This window comes from Benincasa hispida, chromosome 1, assembly GCF_027475165.1.
Source record: "Benincasa hispida cultivar pf3 chromosome 1, pf3_genome.v1.1, whole genome shotgun sequence".
Classification (NCBI taxonomy): domain Eukaryota; kingdom Viridiplantae; phylum Streptophyta; class Magnoliopsida; order Cucurbitales; family Cucurbitaceae; genus Benincasa; species Benincasa hispida.
Genome location: NC_143478.1, coordinates 28761156 through 28787477, shown reverse-complemented (window position 1 = coordinate 28787477; position 26322 = coordinate 28761156). Strand labels below are relative to the sequence as shown.

At 31.3% G+C, this 26322-nt stretch overlaps 1 protein-coding gene, 1 long non-coding RNA gene and 1 pseudogene across 3 annotated transcripts; 1 reads left to right on the top strand and 2 right to left on the bottom strand.

Annotated features, from left to right (window-relative positions):
• Positions 1–1400: 1400 nt before the first annotated feature.
• LOC120069724 (uncharacterized) lies at positions 1401–3438 on the top strand. Its single transcript, XR_016524514.1, has 3 exons — positions 1401–1473; positions 2010–2085; positions 3073–3438. It is a non-coding gene; the product is annotated as an uncharacterized LOC120069724 (long non-coding RNA).
• A 1539-nt stretch (positions 3439–4977) lies between these two features.
• LOC120069720 (transmembrane protein, putative (DUF3464)) lies at positions 4978–5984 on the bottom strand. The gene has a single exon (XM_039021508.2). It carries the CDS (start codon positions 5695–5697, stop codon positions 5140–5142), a length of 558 nt encoding a protein of 185 aa, XP_038877436.1. The 5' UTR covers positions 5698–5984; the 3' UTR covers positions 4978–5139.
• A 2270-nt stretch (positions 5985–8254) lies between these two features.
• On the bottom strand, positions 8255–10186 carry LOC120069716 (3-ketoacyl-CoA synthase 5 pseudogene; annotated as a pseudogene). Its single transcript, XR_016527805.1, has one exon. The product of XR_016527805.1 is annotated as a 3-ketoacyl-CoA synthase 5 pseudogene (transcript).
• Between the last annotated feature and the right edge of the window lie 16136 nt (positions 10187–26322).

Sequence of the window (26322 nt, the reverse complement as noted above, 5' to 3'; positions counted from 1 at the left end):
CAACTGCATGAAACTCGTATGTCTCAGCAAGCTTGATCGGGTCAGCACTACCGTCATACTCCATGATATGGTGAGTTTGAAGCACTTTGGGAGTGCTTCAGCCACAATGTCGTTCGTGAAAGGGATGTTATTCTTTTTCAATAGTTATACAGTGAGTTTCACGAGCTCAAGTGGTGTGTCATCACCTTTTTTGGTCGTTCGGGCCTCGACTTGTTTTAGGATCTCCAACTTCAACCTCTTATAGTTAAGATTCTCTTTTTTGTTCGGTCAAAAAACCCATTGACTGAGGCAATGAGTAATCATGGTGACATTGTTCTCTACCAGCTGTTGGTAGGGGATGAGCCCAACCACAATTGGTCTAACATTGATCTGCGCAACCTCCTAGAGTAGAATCTAGTGTTATGACTTTCTTCTTCCCTTTCAGTGAGGCGACACTGTCTTTATAATAGCCTCCATTCAGGACCTAAACTCAGACATTATCACTTGGAAGCTAGAGAAGTATTTGAAGCAGTGTTAGTCCTCCTAGCTCTCGTTGGACTGGCATTGATATATATATATATATATATAACACTCTATTATTGTGTGATTTTTACTCTAAGGGTACTTGACTCAAGAAATTAAAGTGAGGTGGAGTTGTGAACTTCCCTTCCTTGTTTGGTCTACGAAATTTGTGGATCCCATGACTAAAAACATTATTTTTATGTTTTATTAACTTCTTACCTTATGATATTTAAAAATATTTTAAAAAAAGTTGTGGATCCATGGACTTTCATCACTCCCCAAACTTCACAATTTCCGTCTTTACTCCAAACACTCTTGAAATATTTAGAATCCAAATAGTTTACTCTAGATAGAAACACAAATCTTAACTAGTTGAAATATATCAAATTAATATTAGAATGAATTTGTTATATACCATAAATTAGCTGTTAATTAGAAAGTAAAAATTATAATTTATTGCCCCCATGTAAAAGAGGTATTAAAAAAAGAAGTGCACATGTGAAATAAGAGAGCAATCGTGGATGTCTTATTTGAGAATAATAGTCAAATATAAGAAATTAGTATTGAAGTTTAGAGGACACTACAAGTTAAACTTAAACCAAACGACACGTTCAACTTTATATTGATGTTTAATGCAACATTGTCCATCAAAATTCCAATGGCTTCGATTTTATCTATTTCATTGATAAAGGTTTCACACATTAGAAAATTAGGATCTTATACAATATGATATCAAAATTTAATTAACTATCTGACTGGAAGTGTTCGATATTATTATTTATAATCATTGTTTTTCCATGTCAAAATCAGTAATATTGACTTTGTTTCAAGTTCTACTGACTTTTCTCTTCAACATGCATTCCCAATTTCTCTATAAAATCTTGTCATTTTATTATAAGTGATCATAATAATACCATTTTCTTCCCTTCTTAAATCTTCTTCAACTTGCTCCCCCTCTCTATGGAGGTGAAGGTTAGAAAGTTCACTTTTGTTGTAATTCTGTGATTTATTTGAATTTCTAATTTCTTAGCAATATATTAAATTATTCACTTTTATTTAGTGTCTTTTTTTTTTTTTTGTGGGAAAATTAAATCTCTCTAACCGTGTTTTGTTCATCAAAACTAAGATCATTTTAGTACTAAATTAACAACTTTGTGTAAAATAAAAAATTTTAGAAATAATAAAAGTAATTGAGTTCTATTAATAATTTGACATGTTGATGTTTAACATGGCTCATTAAACGAGTAATTGCAATGGGTGTCAATTATGAATAGACATTAAAAAATACTAGATCTTTTAACAATTACTAAACATCATTAAATGGGCTTTTTGTTGTTTCAACAAATAAGGAAAATACTTACCAATCAAAAAGAGCTTAGCTCAACTGATATTTATATGTGTTGCAAAAGGTTCGCATCCTCATTTAACAAAAAAAAAAACAAAGAAAAAAATTGTCATCCTTACAAAATTACTATACATTACCGTACCAAGTTCATTTTTGTGGGCAGAAAATAGTTCTGGAAATGTTGATCTATGATGAAAAAGAGAGGAGAAAAGCTATGAAGATAGTTTCTGAACTAACCGGTAATTATTAAGGTTCCGTTTAGTAATCGTTTATGTTTTAAAAAAAAAATATTTCATCTACATTTCTTACCATGATTTACATTTTTCTTAACTACAATTTTGGATCTTTAGCTAAATTTTAAAAACAAAAATAACTACTTTTTTTTAGTTCTCAAAATTGAGTTTCGTTTTTTAAACCATTATTGAAAAGTAGATAATAAAAGAATGAATCTGAAGGTAGATGTAATATCCATAGACTTAAATTTTAAAATAAATAAATAAATAAACTAACCATTATAGAGCTTAATTTAACCTATGTTTCAAAGGGTTTAAGTTTTGTTGAGATTTAAGTGATTAGACTGAACATTTCACCTAAAATATTTTTATTATATTTGCAGGGTTCTACAACCATTTAAAATGATTTTTATTTGAAAAAATGAAGTGGAGAAATAAATTATTTAGAATAAAACGCTTAAATAACAAATTCTAAAAAGGAATTTTTTAGTGGTTAGTTGAACAATCCTTTCAAATTTTGATGATATATGAAAATGACTAAAATACTCTCACGCTACCTTCACTCTCCTATGAATTATAAAATGTTTTCGGAAAAAACAACACATTTAGGCCTATTTAACTTTAAAAAATAAAGTGTTCTTTTGAAAAAAAAAATCATTTTTATTTAAACTTGATAAAAATTGTTTGAAAAAAACTGAAAGTATTTCCAAAGTTATTTTGAATGCATCTCAGTTTTTTTCAAAACAATTTATTTTCAAAATTAAATACCTATTTTTATTCAAATTAATTAAAATTGGATCTTTAAAGATATATAAATAAAAGGTGTGTTTGGATTAACTTTCGAAGTGTTTAAATAAATATTTTTAAATGAAAAAAATATATATTTAAAAATACTTAAAAAGAAAAATCCAAACGAATCCTAAATTTAAACTAACCTTAAATTACAAATACCAAAATTATATGTTGACATTATTTATTTATTTATTTTTAAAGGGGTGAATTCAATTTCGATGGAAATGAAAGAGAAGAAAATGACCGTGACTGGGGAGGTTGATCCAATATGCGTGGTGCGAAAACTAAGAAAGTTTCGTCAAACAGAAATAATCTCAGTGGGACCGCTAAAAGAAGAGGAGAAAAAGAAAGAAGATAAATTGCCTGAGATTCTTGACTATAGAAATAATATTCCATTTTATTTTATTGAAGAAATGTCATATGGACATCCTTCTTCCTGTGTTATTTTATAGTTAAATTTGAATATTCAACTCTATAAATATAGGTGAACGGTTTACTTTAGAGATGTATTAATGTGTATGATTATAATTACTAGCGGAGTCTTAAGATACTACTTAGTTATTCAAATTTATATGCCCATAAAAAGTAATAATTAGGTTTGTATGGTTGTTTTCTAGGATTAGTTTCTGTAATTTATAAAGCAAGATACGGCTATACGATACAAATACGATCGGATACGGTAATTCATCAATTTTTAAAAAATTAAGATAGATACGTCATTTTTTAATATTTTTTTTAATATATATTTCTAAAAAATGATCATACTGATACGTTAAATATATTTTTTTTTCTTTAAAAAATATAAGATATAGATAAATTTAGCATATAAGTTAATAACATTACAAACACTGAAATACAATAAGAAAAGTAATATCTAAGATATTGAAGTACAATAATTAATAAAATGCAATAGAAAAGTGACTCATATTGCAAAGAAGAAGAAGACAAAGAAGATTAGAAAAAGAAGTATGAAGATAAACGAACAACTTATTGTTGAATATATCCAAATGGTTTATATTTTGGTGGACTTTGTGGGGACTCAAATGTGAAGATGGAGATTAGATAATTCTAGTCTAAGGTTTGGTCCGTTATTTATTTAGTTATTTCTTTTAGTTTTGGACTGAGTAGTGAGCTTTTTAAATAGGTTATCTAATTTTAGATGAGGAAGGATTAGATGAGTTACTTGTCTTTTTTCTTTAAAAAAAAATATGCATAAAAATAGATACGTCAAATCGCGTGTCAAATACGTATCTGGAAAGTATCTAAAAGTATATCCAATACGTGTCTGATATTTTTTGCCTCACATGAAGTATCTGTACTTCATAGTTTGTAATTGTATATATGTGTGTGTGATGATTTGATTAATCAATAGATATTTCAACAAATAAACATAAATTAATTCATCATATTCCAACTCAAGTATAATTCAACGGTTGGGTATAGATTAGACATGTATTACCTCTTTCCAACTCATTCTCCTCCCCAAAATCTTAAATTTTCATACCTGAAACATTTTTGACAAGTTGTAGATGATTTATAGTCTTTTTTTTTTCTTTTCTAGTTCAACAATATGTCTTGTGGAGGATTCGAACCTCTAATCTTTTGATCGATAGTTCACACTTTATGTCAATTGAGTTATGCTCTTGTTGATATAGCTATCATCAATTGATTTAATAAAAAAACCACTCAAATTAATGAAAATACATGAGTGTTTGGGATAAGAAGTTGGTTATTATAGTCCTAGATTATTAAAGTTGGGATAAGTTTATAATAGTTTGTGTTTGAGGTGTAGATTATTTTATTTTGGGTTATAATAATAGTATGTGTTTGAAGTATTTAAGAATAAAATATTAAACACAGTAGCAAAGAATTAAAAAAATGATGTATGTAAAATAATAAATAATAAATAAATGGAGGTTTGAAAATAGTGTTAGTGTAGCTAATTAGAGAATAAAAAATAATATTTATTATAACAAAAAGTGGTTACTATAGTCTTAGGATAGTTCTTACTCCAAACATATCCTCAATTTTACATTTGGAATAGTTATAGGTAGGTTTATAGTGCAGGTGTGTGTATATATATATTAGAGAAAAACAGAAATCATATTTGAAAAGCAAAAACCACAAATTATATAGTAATTACTTTATGCATACAAATTACATAATAATCTATGCATTTTTGGCTACATTTCAAAAAAAGAAGAAGAAAGGAGAGACTTATCCGGGTTATGGTACCTCCGTAACCAAACAGAGGGCCGATTATTTTCCTCAGCGCCTGGCTTCTTCATCTTCCTCCTTCCACATTTCAACCCAATTCTTCTGCGCCTCTTCCCATCCGAACACAGATCCTTTCTTCTCCGGATCCAAACTCGTCGATAACGTCCCGTAAGCAATTCCCATCGTCGAAGCTCCGAATGTCAAGAAAGTCGTCAAAAATGGCAGCCAAATCGGCACATCCCAAACGTTTTGCTCCTTGATCGCCTGGAAAATCTTCAGCAATGTCACACCGAAGGCCATCGGAACTCCGACGAAAGCCAAGATTCTCGTTATAATCCTGCTGTATACGGCTTCTGGAATTTCGTCGTCGTCGTCTTCCTTCTTGTTGTTTTGGCCGGAAAGCTTTTTCGCTTCGATTTCTCTGTCTTTCGCCGTCGACGGAGAACCACTGAAGCCCTTGGCGTTTACTTGGACTTGACCTCTGGATATTCTCGTGAAATTGCTGAGTTTCTTCGTGATTGTTGAGTCGTTGATTCGGCTTCTTTGATTCCATGGCGGAGGCTTCGAGAGGAGGAGAGCTTGGCAAAAGGAACACACTAGGGCTTTCATGGCGACTTGGTTTTGATTCTGTTTTTAATTTTCGTCTGTTTGTTTTAATCGCCGGAAATCTTATCCGAAAGCTTTATTAGGTGAACGGTGGTGTTTCAATTTTCAGCACGAAGAGATTTTTTTTTTTTAATATTTGATAATTGATACGTTTGTAACTTTTTTTTCATTTTTTTTTTTTATAGATACTACCGTTTTATGCCTTAAAAGCTGTTCTTAACAGGGTGTTCAAAAAATTCGACTACCCGAATAAAATCTATGAATCCAATTCAACCTTTTATGGGTTGTATTAGTTTACAGGTTCATCTAATATAATCCGAATCAACCTGAATTTATTATAAACTTTAAAATATATTTTTTATTATTTATAACATAATTATTTATACATTTTAATTTTCTTTAATTCCAATTTTTTTTTAATAATTCATTCTTCAATAACTCTTAAAATAGTTTCTTTTGCACTTTAAAAAAAATTTCATTATATAATTATAAATTGAGTTGTTAATCTTAATTCAATATATAAAAATAATTAAATTAGATTTTTACATATTTACGTTTTGTTCTTTTTAGAATAAAATTTTGAATAAATGATCCGATTAACCGAACCAATCCAACCCAAATATTTTATGGTTGGATTGGGTTTAAGGGTTATTTTGGTGGAAATTGGGTTGGGTCTAAAAAATCTTTCAACTCATCCCAACTTAATTGACATTGATAAATAGACATATCTATGTCTGCTACTGAGATTGTGGATACTACGAATGTCTATCAGTGTCTATCATTTTCTATTAGACAATGACATTTGTAATATTTGAAAATGTTAAGCAATTCCATTATATATATATATACTCTCATTTTTTTTACTGATTTATTTCGGAGCGGATCCTCTATTATACAACTACTAGTTATATATTTATTTATTTATTTTCATCATCCAAGAAAATTTTTTGTTATCAAATTTCACCACAGCATCACACCAAATATCAATTAAATTTAATGCCAATTAAAAAATGGTGACCCGAAATTGAAATTTTGAGGCAAATATGTGGCAAGCTAAAAAAATGTCATGTGTCTCATTTATGGTCAGACTAATCATAATGATGGTTACGTATAAATATTGCACTTATTGTAGACAAAATACTATTATTTATATAATCAACAACCCTACAATATATTTTAATAGTCATCAGTCTTATAATAGTCGGAAGTGGTTGTCGAAGTTGATTATCGAAGATGATTTTCATTGAAGTTTGTAGTCGGAGCCTGAAGTTGGTTGCATGAAGGTGGTTTGGAGTTGGTTGTCGGAGGTGGTTTTCGGAGCCCGAAATTGGTTGTGCGAAGTTGATTGTCGAAGATGATATTTTTTGAAGTTTTGTAGTCGGAGGTTATCGGAGCCCGAAGTTGATCACGTGAAGGTGGTATTAGAGTTAGAATTTGTCATCGGAGATGGTTGTTGAAGCCCTGAGTTGGTCCTCGGAGTTGCTCACTCGAAGGTGGTCAACAAAATTGATCGTCGAAGGTGATTTTCATTGGAATTTATAGTCGGAGGTATTTTTTGGAGCCTACAAAGGTGGTTGTTGAAGCTGGTCACCAGAGTTTGTTGTCAGAGGTGGTTTTCGGAGCCTGAAATTGGTCGTCAGAGTTGGTCGTGTGAAAGTGATCGTTGGAGTTGAGTCACTAGAGTTATCATCAGAGGTAGTTGTTAGAGCCTGGAATTGGTCGTGCGAAGGTTGTCGAATGTTGTAGTTGGTCGCCAGAGTTTTAATTGGAGTTGGTTGTTGGAGTTGTAATTGAAGGTGGTTATCAAAGCCCATAGTTGGTCATTGGAGTTGTAATCGGAGGTGGTTTTCGGAGCCCGGAGTTGGTTGTCGGAGTTATCATCGAAGATAGTTCTCGAGGCCCAGAGTTAGTTATGGAAGTGTGACAGCAATAGTCATCGATAGTGGCTGATGGTGGAGCCATTGAAAACATTGGAATAAGAGAGAGTTTGGGTGAGTTGGTAAAATATACAAACTAAACTCCACTAACATTTAAAGTTGGTGACCTAAACATTGAGTTGATATATTATACCAACTCAACTCAACTCATGTTGGTAAGACAAACACCTCCTTAAAGTGGGAGGTTTATTGGAGATGAGCTTTTTTTGGATTGGGGATGAGGCAATGTAACGAGGTGTAGTGATATTATCACATAATATAAAATTATTAAAATTTGTCACTTCACCTTGTCATGTCACTTTTCTATTAGTTAACTAACGGTCAAAATTAATTCAGAGATCATTTAGAAGTATTTTTCAAACCTCAAGGACTAAGGTGTCTCTTTTCAAACTTTAGGGACCAAATAGACATCATCAACTTCAAATATTTGAGACCAAAAATGCATTTACCCTTAATTCAATATATGAAAAATAATTAAGTCAAATTTTTACGTATTAATATTTTACTTTCTTTAGAATAAAATTTTAAATAATTGATCCGAATAACACAAACTAACCTAATACAAGTATTTCTTGATTGGGTTGAGTTTGGTTCATTTTTTTATGAGGATTACTTGGATAGAATAAGTTTAAATCTCAACAAATTTGATTAGATCTAAAAAGTCCTTCAACTCTTCCTAGAAGAGGATATATGGGGTAAAAGTGGAAAACAATCCCTTATTTTAGACGCATGTCTTCCACGAATAGACATTTTTCAGTAAAATCTAAAATTGGACATTTATCAAATTGTGTCTCGAATTTTAGCCATTTATGGCAATTTCTCTTTGTGGAGTTAGGTTGATGGGCCTAAAATAGGATACTGGTCGATTACTTGGGCCCATGGATCATTGTTGGACTCTCCAACAATGGGCCTAATACACTCCCAAATCAAACTCACACATTTGGGCCCAGTTCCCAACCCAATTTGCCACACTCTCTCTCCTTTTTCAATTCTTTCCTTAGCTTCCAAATAAGCAAGTTCATACCACAACGAAGAAGACGATTGGTTTCCAAATCTATGCAGAGTCATCAACGCCGCTTCCATCTCCTCATCCTTAAGCTTTAGTACTTTTCCGATCTCCCTTATCACCGCACCCCCTGACACTGGCAAGCAAAAATGCTGAATCACCGTCTTGAAATTCGGGATGTAAATTTCTTGCCATTTGTCCAAAAACCGCTTTCTTACCCTCGAAACCCCATGCCGTAGTTTCTCCGACAACGGCAAAATTGAAGCACCCAGAATCTCCATATTTGATCGGAGATTTTCTCCGACGACCTGAACTACACCCTTTGTCAGACTGACGCCAAGCTTTCCGTCCTTATCCTCTTCGCGTATGGCTGAAAGGTAACTTTTGTCGTCGAATGCTCTCTGTGTTCTAAGCGTTTTAATTAGTTTATATTTTGAAGATTCTTTCGCTTGTGTTTTGTTAGAGAGCAGAATAGCTGCACTGCCCATTCGGAAGAGACAATTAATGATCAATTTAGAGTGTTCATTTCCTGGATACCAACCGTTCGACAAAATTTCTGTACTAAGCACAACTGCATTTGAGTTTTTGTGAACTTGAAGAAGATTTTCAGCTAATTGAATGGCAACAGCACTTGCACTGCACCCCATCCCAGAGAGATTATAGCTTTTAATATCACTTTTCATAGAATATTTGTTGATGACTATGGATGACAAAGAAGGAGAAGGGCAAAAGCCACTGCAATTGACAATAAGAATATCAATGTCTTGAGAAGAGAGATGGGTTTTGGTTAAAAGGTCATCCATAACAGGAAATAGAACCATATGAACTTCATTGATGGATTCCTGTTGATGGGTTTTGTGTGGAATGAAGTGTAAGGCTGGAGGAATACATGTTTGTTCACTTAGTCCAGAAGATCTGAGAGTTTTCTCCATGAAAAAGAGGCTATCCTTATTGAAGGTATCAAGCAACATTGCATTTCGAAGGAAAGTAGAGAAAAGGATTGTGCAGGAGGTGGGTGGTTTGAGGCATGAGAAGTCAACTAAATAGACTGCAGGTGAAGGTTTGATGATGATGAAGATGACATAAGTAGAAAGTAAGAGGAAGATATGGAGAATGGGATCAGTCCATCCTTTTAAGAAAATATGAGTTTCCAAGGAAAGTATGAGAATGAGAATGAATAAATTTTGAAGTTGCAGGAAAGTCAAGTGAAGGTGACTGAATAATTGAGTGGAAGGGAGTATAGTGCCGCCATGGCTGACCTTGGGAGCATATTCCATTTGTTATGGAGGAAAAGTACAAAACAGAGGTAAAGTTGATTTGATACTGATTTTACTTTGCTGTATTGAGCTCATCTAGGCACAGCCATATATATATATATAGGAAACTGCCTCACTACGTCAATGGATTGATTTTAAAACGTTTAAATCATCTTAGGTTCAAAATTAATCAACAGCATATCTCTATTACTTTTAAAATTAGAAATGTTGATGAAATTATTGATAAAATATCGATATTTTTGAAAAACAATATAAAAACAAAAAATTCCAAAAAAAAATTAATGAGTAAATAAACTTTTTTTTTTTTTTTTTTTTAACGATTTTTAAACAAGTTAACACGTTTTCTATTTATATTATATTTACATTAGTGGCATTTTATAAGATTCGTAAATGTTTCTATGATATAATGGAAGTATCAATTTTCCTCTTATTTTGATATCGGATCCATGAAAACGTGTAAATATCGATGGAAACATCTAAATTTAATGCTATGTTTCAAACTATTAGACTTATTTAAAAGTATTAAAAGGTGTTTAAATAACGATTTGAAAGTGATTTTGACAGGAAAGAAAAAGTAATTAGATGAGAAATATACATGTAAACCTTGATTTTCATAAAATTTGCTCATCTTTGGTAATAGGTTCGTGAAGTTTAATAGAGTTATATCTAAGATGTTGATATCACAATTTGAAATAAACGTTATTAAATATCTATTAAAGGCTTGTTTAGGGTTTTTTTTATTTCACATATTTTTCTATGGGATTTTAGATAGACATTCAATATCATTGTTTGTTTCACACGATTTGACCTTTTAAAACCTAACATATTATTATCTAGTGAATTTTAAAACTCATTACACATGAGATTTCTAATACTCTCTATAAAGGTGAGATTTTTATACTTGGGAGATGAACAGTAAAAATAGTATAATTAATTAATAAAGTAATATTGATTAATCACCTATTAATTTTAACTAACTACTAAAGTAAAATATATTATTTAGATTTAGTAAATTTCAACTATTACTTATATCATTAATATTATATTAATTATTGGGACCTTTTTAAATATAAAAAATATTTAAAAATATTTACACTTTATACAATACACTTTTGGAACTTTTTGTTATAAAATGTAAATATTTTTTTGGATGTTTTTATTTATAAGATTTTTTTTAATTATTTAATATAAAAGTTTATTAGATTATAATATTTGAATTATCTTATATTTATTTAATTGTTTTACTAATTTAATAAAATAATTAAATTATGTTTAATATAAAAATATTCATTTTTATATTAAATGATTAAATAGTTAGTTAATGTAACACTATATTAAGTAATGTTGGACTTAATTTACAATTACATTAATTGATCTTTTACATTTAATTAAAAAGCTATTTACTTTTGATTTCTATATATAAAAATGATAAATCAAACATAGATATTTAACTTTCATATTTTAATTATCCACCATATCCAAACACATACAGACGTCTAAAATCCAGATATTTAAATCACACATATTTAATATCCATACTTATGAAAAAAATATATGCGATCCAAACGGATTTTAAATGTACAAATGTTTATGAAAAAAAATTGTAAAATAAATAAGTAAGATTTTGTTTAGTAAACATTTGGTTTTTTTGTTTTTCTTTTTAAAAATTAAGACTATAAACGCTACTTCCACCTCTAGTTTCTTTCTTTGTAACCAACTTTTTAACAACAATTTAAAAAACCAAGCCAAATTTTGAAAACTAAAAAAAATAGCTTAAAAAAGTTTGTTTTTGTTTTTAGACTTTGACTAAGAATTCAACCATTGTGTTTAAGAAAGATATACATCATTATAAAGAAATTGGGAGAAAATAGACTTAGTTTCCAAAAACTAAAAACAAAAATGAAATGATTATCAAATGAGACTTAAATATTTAAAATTAAATTCTTTGCACTTTTAAAAAGAATAATCAAACTTGAAAACCATATTAATCAAAGTTAAATTAATTTTGTAAATGATGTATACCATTTTGAGATCTTTTCATTAAGTACTCTTCTAATGTATTAGCATCCTTCTTTTAAAAGAAAGAGTGTGATAAAAACCTACAATATTTTAGGTTTGAGAATGCCACTTTTAAATCTGGTTTGAAGCTGTGGGTGTTGAGAGGTTTAGTATACAATTGAATTGTTACTTGTTAGTACTTAATTCATACTTCTTTTAGTTTACCGAACCCTATTCAAGCCCTTTTTTAACTTTCTCATACTACCCCTATTCCAATCCATACCGTCATTAATTAATCTCTTACGGCTGTGAATTTGAAGAGCATAACAGGAACATGAATGCAAATAAAATATAATATTAAAATAAATAAATAAAATATAAATATATGGAATAAATTAAACGTAATATATATAAATATATAAAATAAAATAAACAACAAAAGTAAATAAAAGACAAATTATGGATTTATGCACTTTTTCCAAACTTTTTGGAACTTGTCCATTATGTGTCTTTCAAAACTCACAAAATGTCACTATTTATAGGCAATTTGGTAAGTAGAGGTGGATTACATGGAGATTGATAATGAGTATTTACAAGGCATATATACAACACTTTGGAAATGGGGATATGGCACATGATCAATAGACACTCAGCATGAACATCTAATGGACATCTATTTTCTATAATATTTATAATACTTACAACAAAATAAAGCAAGATTAAACAAAAAAAAAAGAAAAAAGAAAATTAATACAACCAATTGCGGAGTTGGGAGATCAAACGTTCGATTTGAGTTAAAAGCTTTCAAATTTATATTGGAAATTCAACTTTTTTTTTCCTTAAATCTATTTATGGTTAAAAATTGAATCATTGGTACTATTCTTCTAAATGAAATAAAATTACCTTTCTTTATTAAAAAAAATATTTGTAGAGATAAAATTTGGGTTAAAAATCACTTTTAGTCTCTAAACTTTTATAAGAACAACAGTTTAGTTCCTAATTTTTTGTTTATAATGACTTAGTCTTTGTACTTTCAATTTTGTAACAATTTAGTCCATAAACTTTAGTAATAACAATTAAGTCCTTATACTTTAAATTTTATAATGATTTAGTCCCTATCATAGAAATTAGTGTTGAGATTTAATGATTTTTGTTTTGCATAAATAAGCCGATAAACAAATTAGAGACTCAATATTTTTATATAATACAAAGTCTACATCATAAAATAATAAAGCTTGACATCTGATTTTGATTTAATTTTTTTACGTTAGGGACTATTATTATAAATTTGAAAGTACAAAGACCAAATTGTTACATAATAAAGTTGAGGACTAAATTGTTATAAAATTGAGACTAAATCGTTATAAACCAAAATTTAGGGACTAAATTGTTACTTTCATAAAAATTTAGGGATTAAAAAAAAATTTAACCTAAAATTTGAATAGTTGACAATACTCTCTCCTTGATGAAATTAAAGTCTCAAAGATGTTACCCATCTTTTAATGTTTAAAGTTTCGAAGGTTTTGATTCATTAAGGCATAGGATTTATAAGCCTCGTACTAATGAGAAATAGCCACTATTACCTTTGGTTACTTTCAATTAATATATTTAATGTATAAGTTGACAATACTAACATTTAATGGATTACAAATTTTCCATTAAAAGAAAAGGCTTAAAAGCACCAGCCACCCATATACTAGCAGCTACTATATAGTGTATACTCGAGAAACGGTCTAAATTGCCTTAATCCACTCAAAATTCAAGATTGAATAGTGATTTTTTTTTTTTAAAAAAATTAATTTTGACGCTGAACTTAAGAATGTGTATTTAACTCGATAATTTAAGTTGGATAGTCTAACTGGTTCGAATTTTCCAATTATCTGAAACACCCCTAATAAAACGATTTTTTAAACAAAATATCCAAAAAAAAAAAAATGAAAAGTTATGTTACTTTTTTTTTAGATATTTATTATGCAACTTAGAACTAAAAAGTGATAAAATAATAATACTTTTTATTTATAGTTTGCAACAAAAAGAAAAATAAAAGACTAAAAGGTAAAATAGAAGAGAGAATGAATATATTCTATATTCAATTATATATTTCAAAAGTCACAATGATCAATATTTATAGACTTTAGAAGATATTTAAAGATAAAGATATTAGAAATAATGGTAAAGATATTTATATGCAATATATTCTATATTGTATACTTCAAGATACTAAGGAATTCTAATAGCTAGATTTACTCGACTTTAGGACGTTGACCGCTACTTGGAAATAGAAAACATTTAAAAGAATGAGTTTAAAATGCCCAGTGAGTGACTATTTAAAATAAAACATGCTTCAACATAAAAAACATAGATGTGGTTCCTTATAAAACATTTACATAATCATTTTCAGGACTAGGAGATAAAATCGAGAACATGAAATCATATCATATGTGAAAACCCTGAAGTTAGCTCATTATTATCCTGTAAAGCGTCTATACTCCTCTGTCTGAACATATGGGAGAGTCTTTTTTCTCAATCCCTAATAACCTTGGTTGAGAGAGAGCCCTTTTGCTTGAGCTCGTCAACGTCAATAATACGGGTCATACGTGCACGTAGAGCTGGATTGGGTCCTGACCACCTTACCACACCTTTAGTGTTAAGGATCCCTAGTGTAACTTAAATCTGGGTACCTTACCATGCCTTCAATACCAACATTGGAGTAGGGTTTATACAAGGCATTAAAACATTTATTACAAATATAACAAAAGAATACTCATAAGAGTTAACCATACTTCATAACTCTCATATCATCGCATAGTGCCTTGTAAATATCAAGTATAATTCATAGGCTATAACTTACTGAAATCGCATGCTAAATTCATGTACGAAATCTCATTTATCTAGAAACATGGGTCATGCATCTAACAGATGACTAAAGCATGCATTGTAGAAATCATAGTTATAAAACTGCATATTGACTTAATAATGCGTTGGAAATCATACATAAAACTGATTATTAGAAAAAATTTATTAAAACTTGTCACTCACTGTCTTAAGCTACTTATCCAAGGGTTTGTAAGACTCTCCTATTTGCTCTGCCTTAAAATAAGGAAAGGTCCCTTGGTTAGTATAATTAGCTCCCTTTTGAGCTTAACGCATAAACTTAACTTCATCGCATACTAGTAATTCATCACATTATGATTAAGTTCATCACATCCTAACCATCTCATTGCATCAGCTACACTTAGCCATTTTACCTTACATGTTGGCTGAAAAATAGCAATCTCTTCTCACGGTGCTCAGTTAGGCACTGGAATACCTTTCTTTACCTATGCGATGTACCCAATGCGCCTCAACTGTGAATACCGTGTCAATGCTCACATGCATCAACGCTTATCATCGGTTGGCCAGCTTCTTGGTTATTCTTCATACGTAGCTGCCTGCTTGTTCATCCATAATAACATTTCAGATTTCAATCTTCCAAATTCCATAACTCTAATTCTAGCCATTAACTAGCTAGATTTCCTTTAGTGAATTTTCCCATAAACATCTTAACTTTCTTACCTTAGAATTTGAGCATTAAATTCCTCTGAATAGGCTAAAAATCCCCTTAATTTCTCGAGCTTGTCGAGAACTTCTTCAGTTCCTTCCAAGCTTTTAGATAGCAACAATAGTTCTTCTTAAATGAAGATTTTTTTTTTTTTTTGGCAAAACAGTTATCTCTTCGCAAGGCCTATTTATACTTGAGCTTACATGTAGGCTTATCTTAATTAACCACCTTGTTTGCAAACTTAGCCCTCACCACTTGCATATGAGGTTGGTTGCGTAGCTTGTCATAGCTCCAACACATAAAATCCTCTACTTTCCTCGAAGTGCTAACTTCTCCCTACTTCACCCAAGAGCTTGACATTCCACACTTAACATATTTTCCTGTCCTCTAAGTACCCAAGAGTATGGCTTCCTAACACTTAAAATATTTTCCCTCATTCAATCATACATACACATACATTGAGCTTCCCACACGCTTCAAATAATACAAACATCATAAGTACATTCTTACAAGAATTTAATTACATAATTAAGAGGAATTAAACATGATTAGCTAGTAAAAACAGTTTAGGGGTTTACATGGATTGTGGATGTCTCAACATTGTAAAAAGTATGCTTGTTCCTCTCAATCCAGGTTCGCCAAATCATAGTCCCAATCAGATTGCACCAAATAATGTGAAGCAAAAAACATTGTAACTAACTCTCTTTGTAATATGAAAGTAAAATCAGATTACATTCGGTTATAGAAGTTGAAGAAAATATCAACTCTAAATAGAAATATCATGTAACAAGTTAAGTGTGATATGATGGAGTTGACATTCAAGAAACTGAAACAATTAAGGATCTGAGCACTCTGACTACATCAATTTTAGTGAATTAGCATGCATGTTCATAGTTTTAGTATATTAGGGTTTCAGGTGAATACATTTGATGATTCTCCCAAATTGATTGGATTTTACCACGAAATTCTTCTTCGATCTCTATAGTAGACCACCACAAGTGTCTTCTTTACTAATCTCAGGCCTTAGATCGAAATGTGGTCTTCAAATTGAGGGGAATTTGAAGTGGATTTTGAGAGTTGAGGTAGAGAGGAAATTTTGATTTTTCTTTTTATGATTTCAGGTTGCATGACAACTCAATCTAATCTAAATTTTAATATATAGAAGTAGATCATGCAGCTCAGATTAAACATGAAGAAGCCACTTCATATTCCATTTAACATTAGTGGCTTGAGGTGTTATTCATAATGGAATAGGTGGGATTATCCTACTTTCATTAATTTTCAATTTTCAATCAATAAATTGAATTGTTTGATATATATAAAACTTATTTAAAAATTGAATTTCAAATTCAATACAAATTAAATAAATTTTATAATTATGAATTTCATAAATGCAAAAAACAATTAATCCAATTTTATAATTTTGAATTACATAAATTCAAATTTTAATAATTACTAAATTGAAAAATTAATTCAACTAATTCAACTAATTTAATTTAATATCAAATATTAAACTAATAAAACACCTCATTAAATATTTAAATCATATTTAAATATTGTCAAGTCTCTAAAACCGTAACGTTTAATTCGATAATTAAATATCAATTATATCGAATATAATAATCCAAACCCTAAATTGAGTTTGAACATTTCAAATTCTCTCAACACATTATTCTAAGGTTAATCCTTTTATGAGCTAATAGAGGGACCTAATGGACCTACAGATCATGAGCTCCAACAATTTGAGATTAATTGACTAAACTCTTTATACCAAATTAATCAATATTCGTTAACTACCGAGACATACCACTATAGCTCAATAGTTACACTATCCTTACTATAGATATATTTCTGTCTACTTGATTTAATCATAGTCAATAAGTTGATCCTTCATAGGTCATTCGTATTCACAGTTAGGTCAAAATTACCGTTTTATCCATGTAATACATCTTACTCCTTACGTCTCCATTGATCCTCTAATGAACTATTTGTCTATGATCCTACCAATAAATCAAATTTCTCTCTGTCACGAGAGGGCATGGCCTCTTTGTTCGAGACCCCGAATCAGTACTTAAGGGAACAACCTATTTGCTAACCCTAAAACGGGTAGGAGTGATTTTGTTTTGCAGAACTATATCCCCAGCTATCTATCCAGTCTTACACCTAAAATGGAAGACTTATTGGGTGGTGATGTTCAACCACTCTCACAGATTGAAGGATAATCCCGAATAAACAAGAGTTCATAGTTAGCTTAGGATTTAGATCGAGTTATCTTAGGTCATCAAATTGAAATAGTCAGTTTTAATGTAAACGGTTGTTATAAAGAAAAAGTGACTATTTCGCGGTCTGGTCTTATGCAAACATCTTTTGCATAGAATGTCCCCACTCACATGTCTTCATATAAACAACGTTATGATCACATCATTTGTATCAATATACAAAGCGGGCCACATCCATAGTATCCCCAAAATAAGGTACCAAACCCTATTCATATACTTATAGGCCTTTTTGGCTATATATTAAAATTTGATCCTATTTTATGTCTCTACATAAAGTTTAAGTATTCAAGTTATAGCCATGGGTTAGTTTTTTGGATTTAGTAATGAACGCAATTCAATAATATATTGAAAGAAATCTCAATAATATTTTTATTGTGAATAGAATGTGTTTAATGTTTATAAACTGAGAATTTTAGGACATTCCCAAAAAACTTTCACTTGGACTAAAACTCCATTGAATTTAAATATATACAAATATACAATGTTGTGTATGAGAGAATAAATACAATAAACTAGGGCACCTATATACCTATAAATTCTCCCGTTTGCCCTAGATTTACGAAGCTCGTAGTCCTAGTCCTACTAGGTGACCCTCGAATACTTTAGCCATGAGGGTTTTAGTAAATAGATCAGCTAAATTGTCTTCTAAGGCTATCTGCATGAAGATCATGTCTCCTCTGTGTACTATCTCTCTGATGAGATGTTACTTACGTTTCGATGTGTTTTTCTCGTTTATGGCTTCTTGCTTCTTTTGAATTGACAATTGCTCCACTGTTATCACAATATAGGGTGATAGGTAGATTCATATTTGGAACGACTTCCAAATCTGTCAAGAACTTTCTAAGTCATACTGCTTCTTTGGTTGCTTTGCATGCAACTACATATTTAACTTCCATAGTGGAGTCAGCAATACAACTTTGTTTAATGTTTCTCCATACTATAGCTTCTTCGTTAAGAGTGAATACTGATTCCGAAGTAGATTTCCTAGAATCTACATCGGTTTGAAAATCATAATCAGTGTTTCCCGTAAGGATCAAATCCTTAGCCCCATACACGAGCATATAATCCATCGTTCTCCGAAAATACTTGAAGATGTTCTTAATAGCAGTCCAATGACTAGATCCAAGGTTGGACTGGAACCTGCTGACTATTTCGACTGCAAAGCATATGTTTAGGCATGTGCATAACATAGCGTACATCAAGCTCTCAACTGCTGATGCATAAGGAATTCTTTTCATATCCTCAACTTCTTGAGGTATCTTAGGACATTGTTCCTTAGACAAATGAATTCAATGTCTAAAAGTGATGGATAATAAACAACATGTACAGCGGAAGCAACGAATCATTACGCTCTAATTACAAATAATTAACTAAGGATTAATCATGCAAAGAGAGTTAGAGATACAACCTTTGTAGTTTCCACGATAAACTTTGTCTCTGTGAGCAATTGGCACCACCAACGGTAAATCCTCACTATTCTCCGATTGAAGAACACGGTTGTGGGATTGAATTATTAGTGAAAGATAGGGAATTTCATTAATTAAATTTGGAGAGTCAAAGAGAGTTTTTGGAAGAAAAAAAAGTGGAATAATTAAGGAAGCATTAGTTTTTAATTTTTGAAAATAAAAACCTATTTATAAACAAAATACATGAAAAAATCCTTCTTGCATGGCTTCCACCTCAAACTCTATTAGCATGAAAAAGATAGGTGTCAAGCTTAGCAAGAGAGACTTCAAAATCCACTTAGTTAGTGGGAAAATCCAACAATTGGATTTTTCCACTAACTAATTTTTTATTAAAATAATTATAATAAAACAAAATTTTGACAAAATATGAAATATTATTTTCATATTTTAGAAATTATTTAATTAAAACAATTTTAATTAAATAAAATAAATAATTTAATATCACATATTAAATTGACTTTGACACCTAATTTTGATTAATCACATTAATTAATTTTTAAAAACACTTTCATGCTAATATAAAATATACTCTCCAAAATAATTAAGTAATTATTTAATCATAAATTATATCTTATATAAAATACAATTTTCCCTAAAAACCGAATTTGAACATTTCAAATTCTCACTTCACCTAGTTTTTCAATTTTGTCCGTAGAGAGCTAGCAAGGAGACCCGATGGACCTAATTATTTAATCATAAATTATATCTTAGAAAAAGAAGGGCCAGATTTATTCCCAGAAGACGATTCTTTCGAGATTTTCTCTTTGAGGTGGAAGCAATATTTGCTTCTGCCTCTAAACCTTTATTTTTCAAGAAAGATTCGTAAATCTGGAGTTCATTGAGAAAGTCGTTAGGTTATACTCTATCTTATTCATCATAGCATTCATTTTGAATTCAAAAAAGCTCTTCGGAAGAGACAACATGATGAATCCAACTTGACTCTTCTCATTCATGATGGCTCCGTTCACTTCTGCAATATTGAAGTGAACCATCATATTCAAAACATGTTCCCTTACGGAGGTTCCTTCCTTCATTCTGTAGTTGTAAACGAATTTAATTACGTCATGCATGACAGATGTGGATGGTTGTCCGAACAGGCCCTACAAAGAGTCCACGATCTCTGTTGCAGTAGCTAACCTCTCATATTTCTTAGACAGTACATCAGATATACTGGCTAAAATATAAACCCGAACCTTCCCATTAGCATTGACCCATCTGTCATATGCATCCCAAACTGTTCGGTTTACGTTAGGACTAGGGGTTGGAGGACATTCCTCCCTTAAAACGAATCGAAGATCATCTATTACTAGTAATGTGTCGATATTCGATTTCCAAGTTCCGTAATTATCACTGTTAAGTTTGTCTGAACCTAATAGTTGAATAATTGATGTTGTCATTGCTGAAAAGTAAACAATTTATTAGTGAATTGATTAACTCTAAATTTTAATCCAATTTATTAAGCAAATAATAATGTACTCATACTCATTATTTTTTTGCTACGATACTTCAATGAGTCAGAATAGCCCCCACCGTAGGGCAGTCGACTACTCCTGCATTGAACCAAGACATTCTTGATAAATACTAATACCAGAATAACTCTTATTCTTATAGTACTTAGTTACCATTTATTTGGTCAAGAACTTTACTAACACTTAGTAAGTCTTGTAAGTGTAAACACCGCCATTTTCGAATTACAGAGATCAGAATCAAATAAGCCCTCGAAGGAGAAACAATTGTTTGAAATTAGACCCAAGCAACTCTATCCATTTCTGAAGTTCACGGTGTTCTGAGTCCTATGTTACAACCCTCAAAAGGGATCGCTGCGGTTAACGACTAGTTAGTGCCGCCTAAAAATGGCAGCAGAGCAACATAGAAATCTCACAGTGTGACCCAATGGAAGAGACCATAGGACACACACTCTTCACCCACTAACTATGAACTACTTCTCCTATTCACCTTGCTATTGACCCATCCAAACACTTTCTGAAGGGAGTTTGCCGCATATAACAACTAGAAGCCAAGCATGGATCTCACAGTGTGAAGCTAGTGCCGCCTAAAAGCGACAAAAGGCGCAACATAGAAATTTCATGGTGTGGCCTAATGGAAGATACCATAGGACGTTTTTACACAAACCCTTCACCCACTTACTATGAACTACTTCCTCTATTCACCTTGTTATTGACCCATGCAAACACTTTCCGAAGGGAGGTTGCCACAAATAGTGAGGGGAGTGCAACTATGGGCTTTAGTGGAGTGACCCATTAGTTAATGAATGAAGATTAATTTGGTCTAATGAGTTTAGCCAATTAATCTCGAATCGTTGGAGCCAATGATCTGTAGGTCCGCGAGGTCCCCTTACGAGCTCGTAACGGACTAGCTCTAGAATAGCGTGATAAGTTAATTTGAAACGTTCAAATTAGAATTAAGGGAATTAGTAATTATATGAGATATAATTACATGTTTAGTTTTATAATTAAATGGAATGGGAGAATTTATATATATTTAAATATGATTTAAATGTATAAAGATGGATGTGTTAAAATTAATTTAATATTTGATATTAAATTAATTAAGTTTTATTTAATAATTAATTTATGAAATTAATTAATATTTCTGTTTTTTCAAATCAAAATAGATTTTTTAACTCAAAATTTGATTTTATGATAAAATTAAAAAAAATAAAACAAACAAAACACATAAAATGGAAAAAGAGGTTTTTCCATTATCCATCACCAAGTAGCTCACACAAGAAGCAATATCTTTGCCTTGTCTTCTCCAAGCATGAGCTGCAACTCATGCAACTCTTTTCTTTGCATGTTGATCTGCAATATAATGAAAAGATTGGAGTTGAGCATGCAATCTATAGAGATTTTGGGAGAAATTTTGGTTTGAAGAAAGAGTTCTTCAGCTGATTTTCTAAAGTGAGCATTTCTCCTTCTACCCTTGATTCAAGCTTGTTTTGAGTCCCACAACTCAATCTAGAACACCAAGAGAATAGTGGGAAAGATCTTGAGGTGGCCTACAACAAGATTTGAAGAAGATAGCAGCTAGTGAAGGAGCTTTGAAGAAGTTCTACAAGAGGTATGTCTTGAAACTCATTTGTGATTGCAAAAACATGCTTTATATTTTGCTAAAATTAGTGAATTTGATTGCTTAGATGATTTTTGTGCTTCTGCTATTGTTGATACAATCCTACATTGGAAGTGGTCAATGGCTAGAGCGGGTGAAGACACGGGTTGAAAAGCGGGTCGTACGCACTCGAATGGATCGGACAGAGGGAGCAGGCATGCGCACGAGAGCCATCGAATCAGGTTGGGTCAACGGACGTGTCGGGAGCCGGGTCTGGAACGGGTCTGAAAGAAAATTTGGGTCTGTGAGTGTTTTCTTCTCCAATTATCTCGGCCAGCTTGAGTTTTACCACTTCTTTTGAACAAATAAAGGCCTAAATTGACTTCATTGACTCCATAAAAATTACAACCCTTTGCAACACATTAAAGCTCATATACATGTGAGCAATTACAACCCTTTGCAACACATTAAAGCTCATATACATGTGAGCAATTATAATTTCATCAACAAGTTAACGAGAAAACAAATGCCAAAATAGTAATGTATCCACTTTAGTCCACAAAGCATTCATCATATGATTAACACCCACCAAATGCAATAGAACGTTATAAGCATGCTCTGATACCAATTGATGGATAATAATCAGCATGCACGGCGGAAAAAACTAATCATAACGCTCCAATTACAAATAATTAACTAAGGATTAAGCATACAAAGAGAGTTAAAGATACAACCTTTGTAGTTTCCATGGTAAACTTTATCTCTGTGAGCAATCGACACCACCAATGGTAAATCCTCGCTATTCTCCTATTGAACAACATGGTTGTAGGACCGAATTATTAGTGAAAGATAGGAAATTTTCACTAATTAAATTTGGAGAGTCAAAGAGAGGTTTTAGAAGAATAAAAGGTGGAATAATTAAGGAAGCATTAGTTTTTAATTTTTGAAAATCAAAACCTATTTATAAACAAAACCCATGCAAAAACCCTTCTTGCATGGCTTCTACCTTAAACTCCATTAGCATAAAAAAGATAGGTGTCAAGCTTAGCAAGAGCCACTTCAAAACCCACTTAGTGGAAAAATCCAACAATTGGATTTTTCCACTAACTAATTTTTTATTAAAAAATTATAATAAAACAAATTTTTGACAAAATATGAAATACTATTTTCATGATTTAGAAATTATTTAATTAAATAAAAGAAATAATTTAATATCGCATATTAAATTGATTTTGACACCTAATTTTGATTAATCGCATTAATCAATTTTTAAAAACACTTTCATGCTAATATAAAAAAAATACTCTCCAAAATAAAAAATTAATTATTTAATCGTAAATTATATCTGCTATAAAATACAATTTTTCCTAAAGATCGAATTTGAACATTTCAAATTTCACTTCACCTAGTTCTTCAATTTTTGTCCGTAGCGAGTCAGCAAGGAGACCCGAAGGACCTACAGATCATGGGCTTCAACAATCCAAGACTAACTGGTCAAACTCTTTAACCTAGTTAATCAACATTTGTTAACTAACAAGATGTTCACTATAGCCTGTAGTTGCACTCCCCTCACTATAGATATATTATGTGTCCATTTGATATAACCGTCATTGATAAGTTGATCCTTCACAGGTTGTTCATAATCCTAGCTAGGTCAATTACCGTTTTACCCTTAAGTTACATATTTTCTCCTTAAGTACCACTGTCCCTCTAATGAACAATTTATTTAGGATCTTAATCACTAAATCCATTCCCTCTCAGGCCAATGAGAGGATGAGGCCTTTTGTTCAATATCTAGGATCAGCCCTTAAGGGAACAACCTTTCTACTATCCCTAAAATGGGTATAAGTGAAATCCATCTTGCAATTTCTATATCCCTAGCTATCTACCCGGTCTTATTCCTGAAATGGGAAGCATATTGAGCAACACTGTTGAGCTTACCTCACCTTTTCAGATCAAGGGACAATCCCGAATAAACAAGAGTTTATAGATAGCTCAGGATTTAGATCAAGTTATCTAGGTCATCAAGAAGTGAAATTAATCAGTGTTAATAGTAAACGGTATTAATACATAACAGTGATTATTTCATGGCCAGTCTTTCATAATCTCATCATGTAGAACACCCTTGCTCACATGCCTTTACATGAATGAACTGATCATATCATTTATGACACTTCACAATATTTGTAACAATCATAAAGCGGGTCGTATTCAATAGTATCTCCAAAAATAAGTACCCAACCTAATCCAAGTACTATAGACTATTTAGGCTATTTTACTCGAACTTAATCCAATTGATGTCTCCACATAAAGTTCAAGTATTCATTTCAATAGCCAAAGGTTCGTAGTTTATTGGATTTAGAGTTATCAATTCATTTTCATTCAACAACATTTGTCTGAATAAACTTCATATATGTTTACTATTTACAAACTACGGGTTTTAGGACATACAACCCAACAAAAAGTTAATAAACCTCTTTTTGAAAATTTTGCATTTCATATTTTGACAACATCTTGTTAATATAAAATGCTTGAGATAGTGCTAGCGTTTTGTTCTTGCAATTTCGAACCATTTGGATTCGAAGAATATACTGTGCATGTCCTAAATCTTTCATTTGAAATTGTGATGCTAGTCATCTCTTTATATCAACAAGAAATCCTACTTCATTCCCAATGAGTAGGATATCATCAACATATAGTACCAGGAAAGCTACAGTCTTGATGACTATTTTCTTGTAACCACAAGGTTCGTCAACATTCTATTCAAAGCCACAAGATTTGATTGCAGTGTGAAACATTATATTCCAGGACCGAGATGCTTGTTTTAACCCATAAATGGATTTTTTAAGCTTGCAAACTTTTTGCTCTTGACTCTGTTCAATGAACCCTTCTGATTGAGACATATAAATACATTTTTCAAGATAACTATTCAAAAAGGCTGTCTTGACATCTACTTGCCATATTTCATAATCATAAAAGAAGGCAATAGATAAAAGTATTCTAATATATTTAATCATGGCAACAAGAGAAAATGTTTCTTCGTACTCTTTGGGTAAAACCTTTTACCACTAGTCTAGCTTTGTAAGTCTATACCTTACCAGCTTGGTCTCATTTTCTCTTGTAGATTCACTTACAACCAATAAGTTTTACCATATCTGATTGATCTACAAGTTCTCAGACAGAAAATTGAAGTACATAGACTTCATTTGAAGGTCCATGGCTTTTATCTATTGGTCTCTATATACATCTTCTATTGCCTATTTAAAGGTCGATGAATCCTCTAAGCCATCATCAGGTATGACGGCCTAAGTTTCTATTGAACCCATGTATCGATCAGGCTATTGAACAATCCTCCCACTACGTTGAGGTATTCTTAATTCATGAGTAGGATGCGATGGACCAACTTCATCAACAACTCTTATTGAAGGACCAGCCTGATCAACAACTTTTGTTGATGCATTTATAGAATCTTTGGACATCTCATTTAATACTAGTTTGCTACAAGGTTGATGATTTATTATGTGGTCTTCCTCTAAGAATGTAGCATTTGTCAATACAAATATTTTGTCTTTTCGAGGATCATAAAATAGACCACCTTTTGTTTCTTTGAGGTAGTCTACAATTAGGCATTCTTTAGAATGTCGTTTTAATTTCTTAGAGTTTTGCACCAACACATGGTCGGGCATCCCCAAACTCTGAAGTGATGTAAACTACCTTTATGTCCTCTCTATAACTCGTACGGTGTTTCTAAAACACTTTTTGTGGGAACTATGTTTAAAATATATACTGCAGTCTATACTGCATACTTCTAAAAGAACTGAGGTAATTGGGCATAACTCATCGTTGAACGAACCATGTCTAACAAGGTTCTATTTCTCCTTTCTACTACACCATTTTGTTGTAGTGTACCAGGTGCAGTAAATTGAGATTGAATTCCATGTTCTACTAGATAGTTCTAGAATTGTAAATCCACATACTCACCACCTCGATCTGATTATAGTGTTTTAATCTTTTTACCTAATAAGTTCTCAGCCTCTACCTTATACTCTTTGATC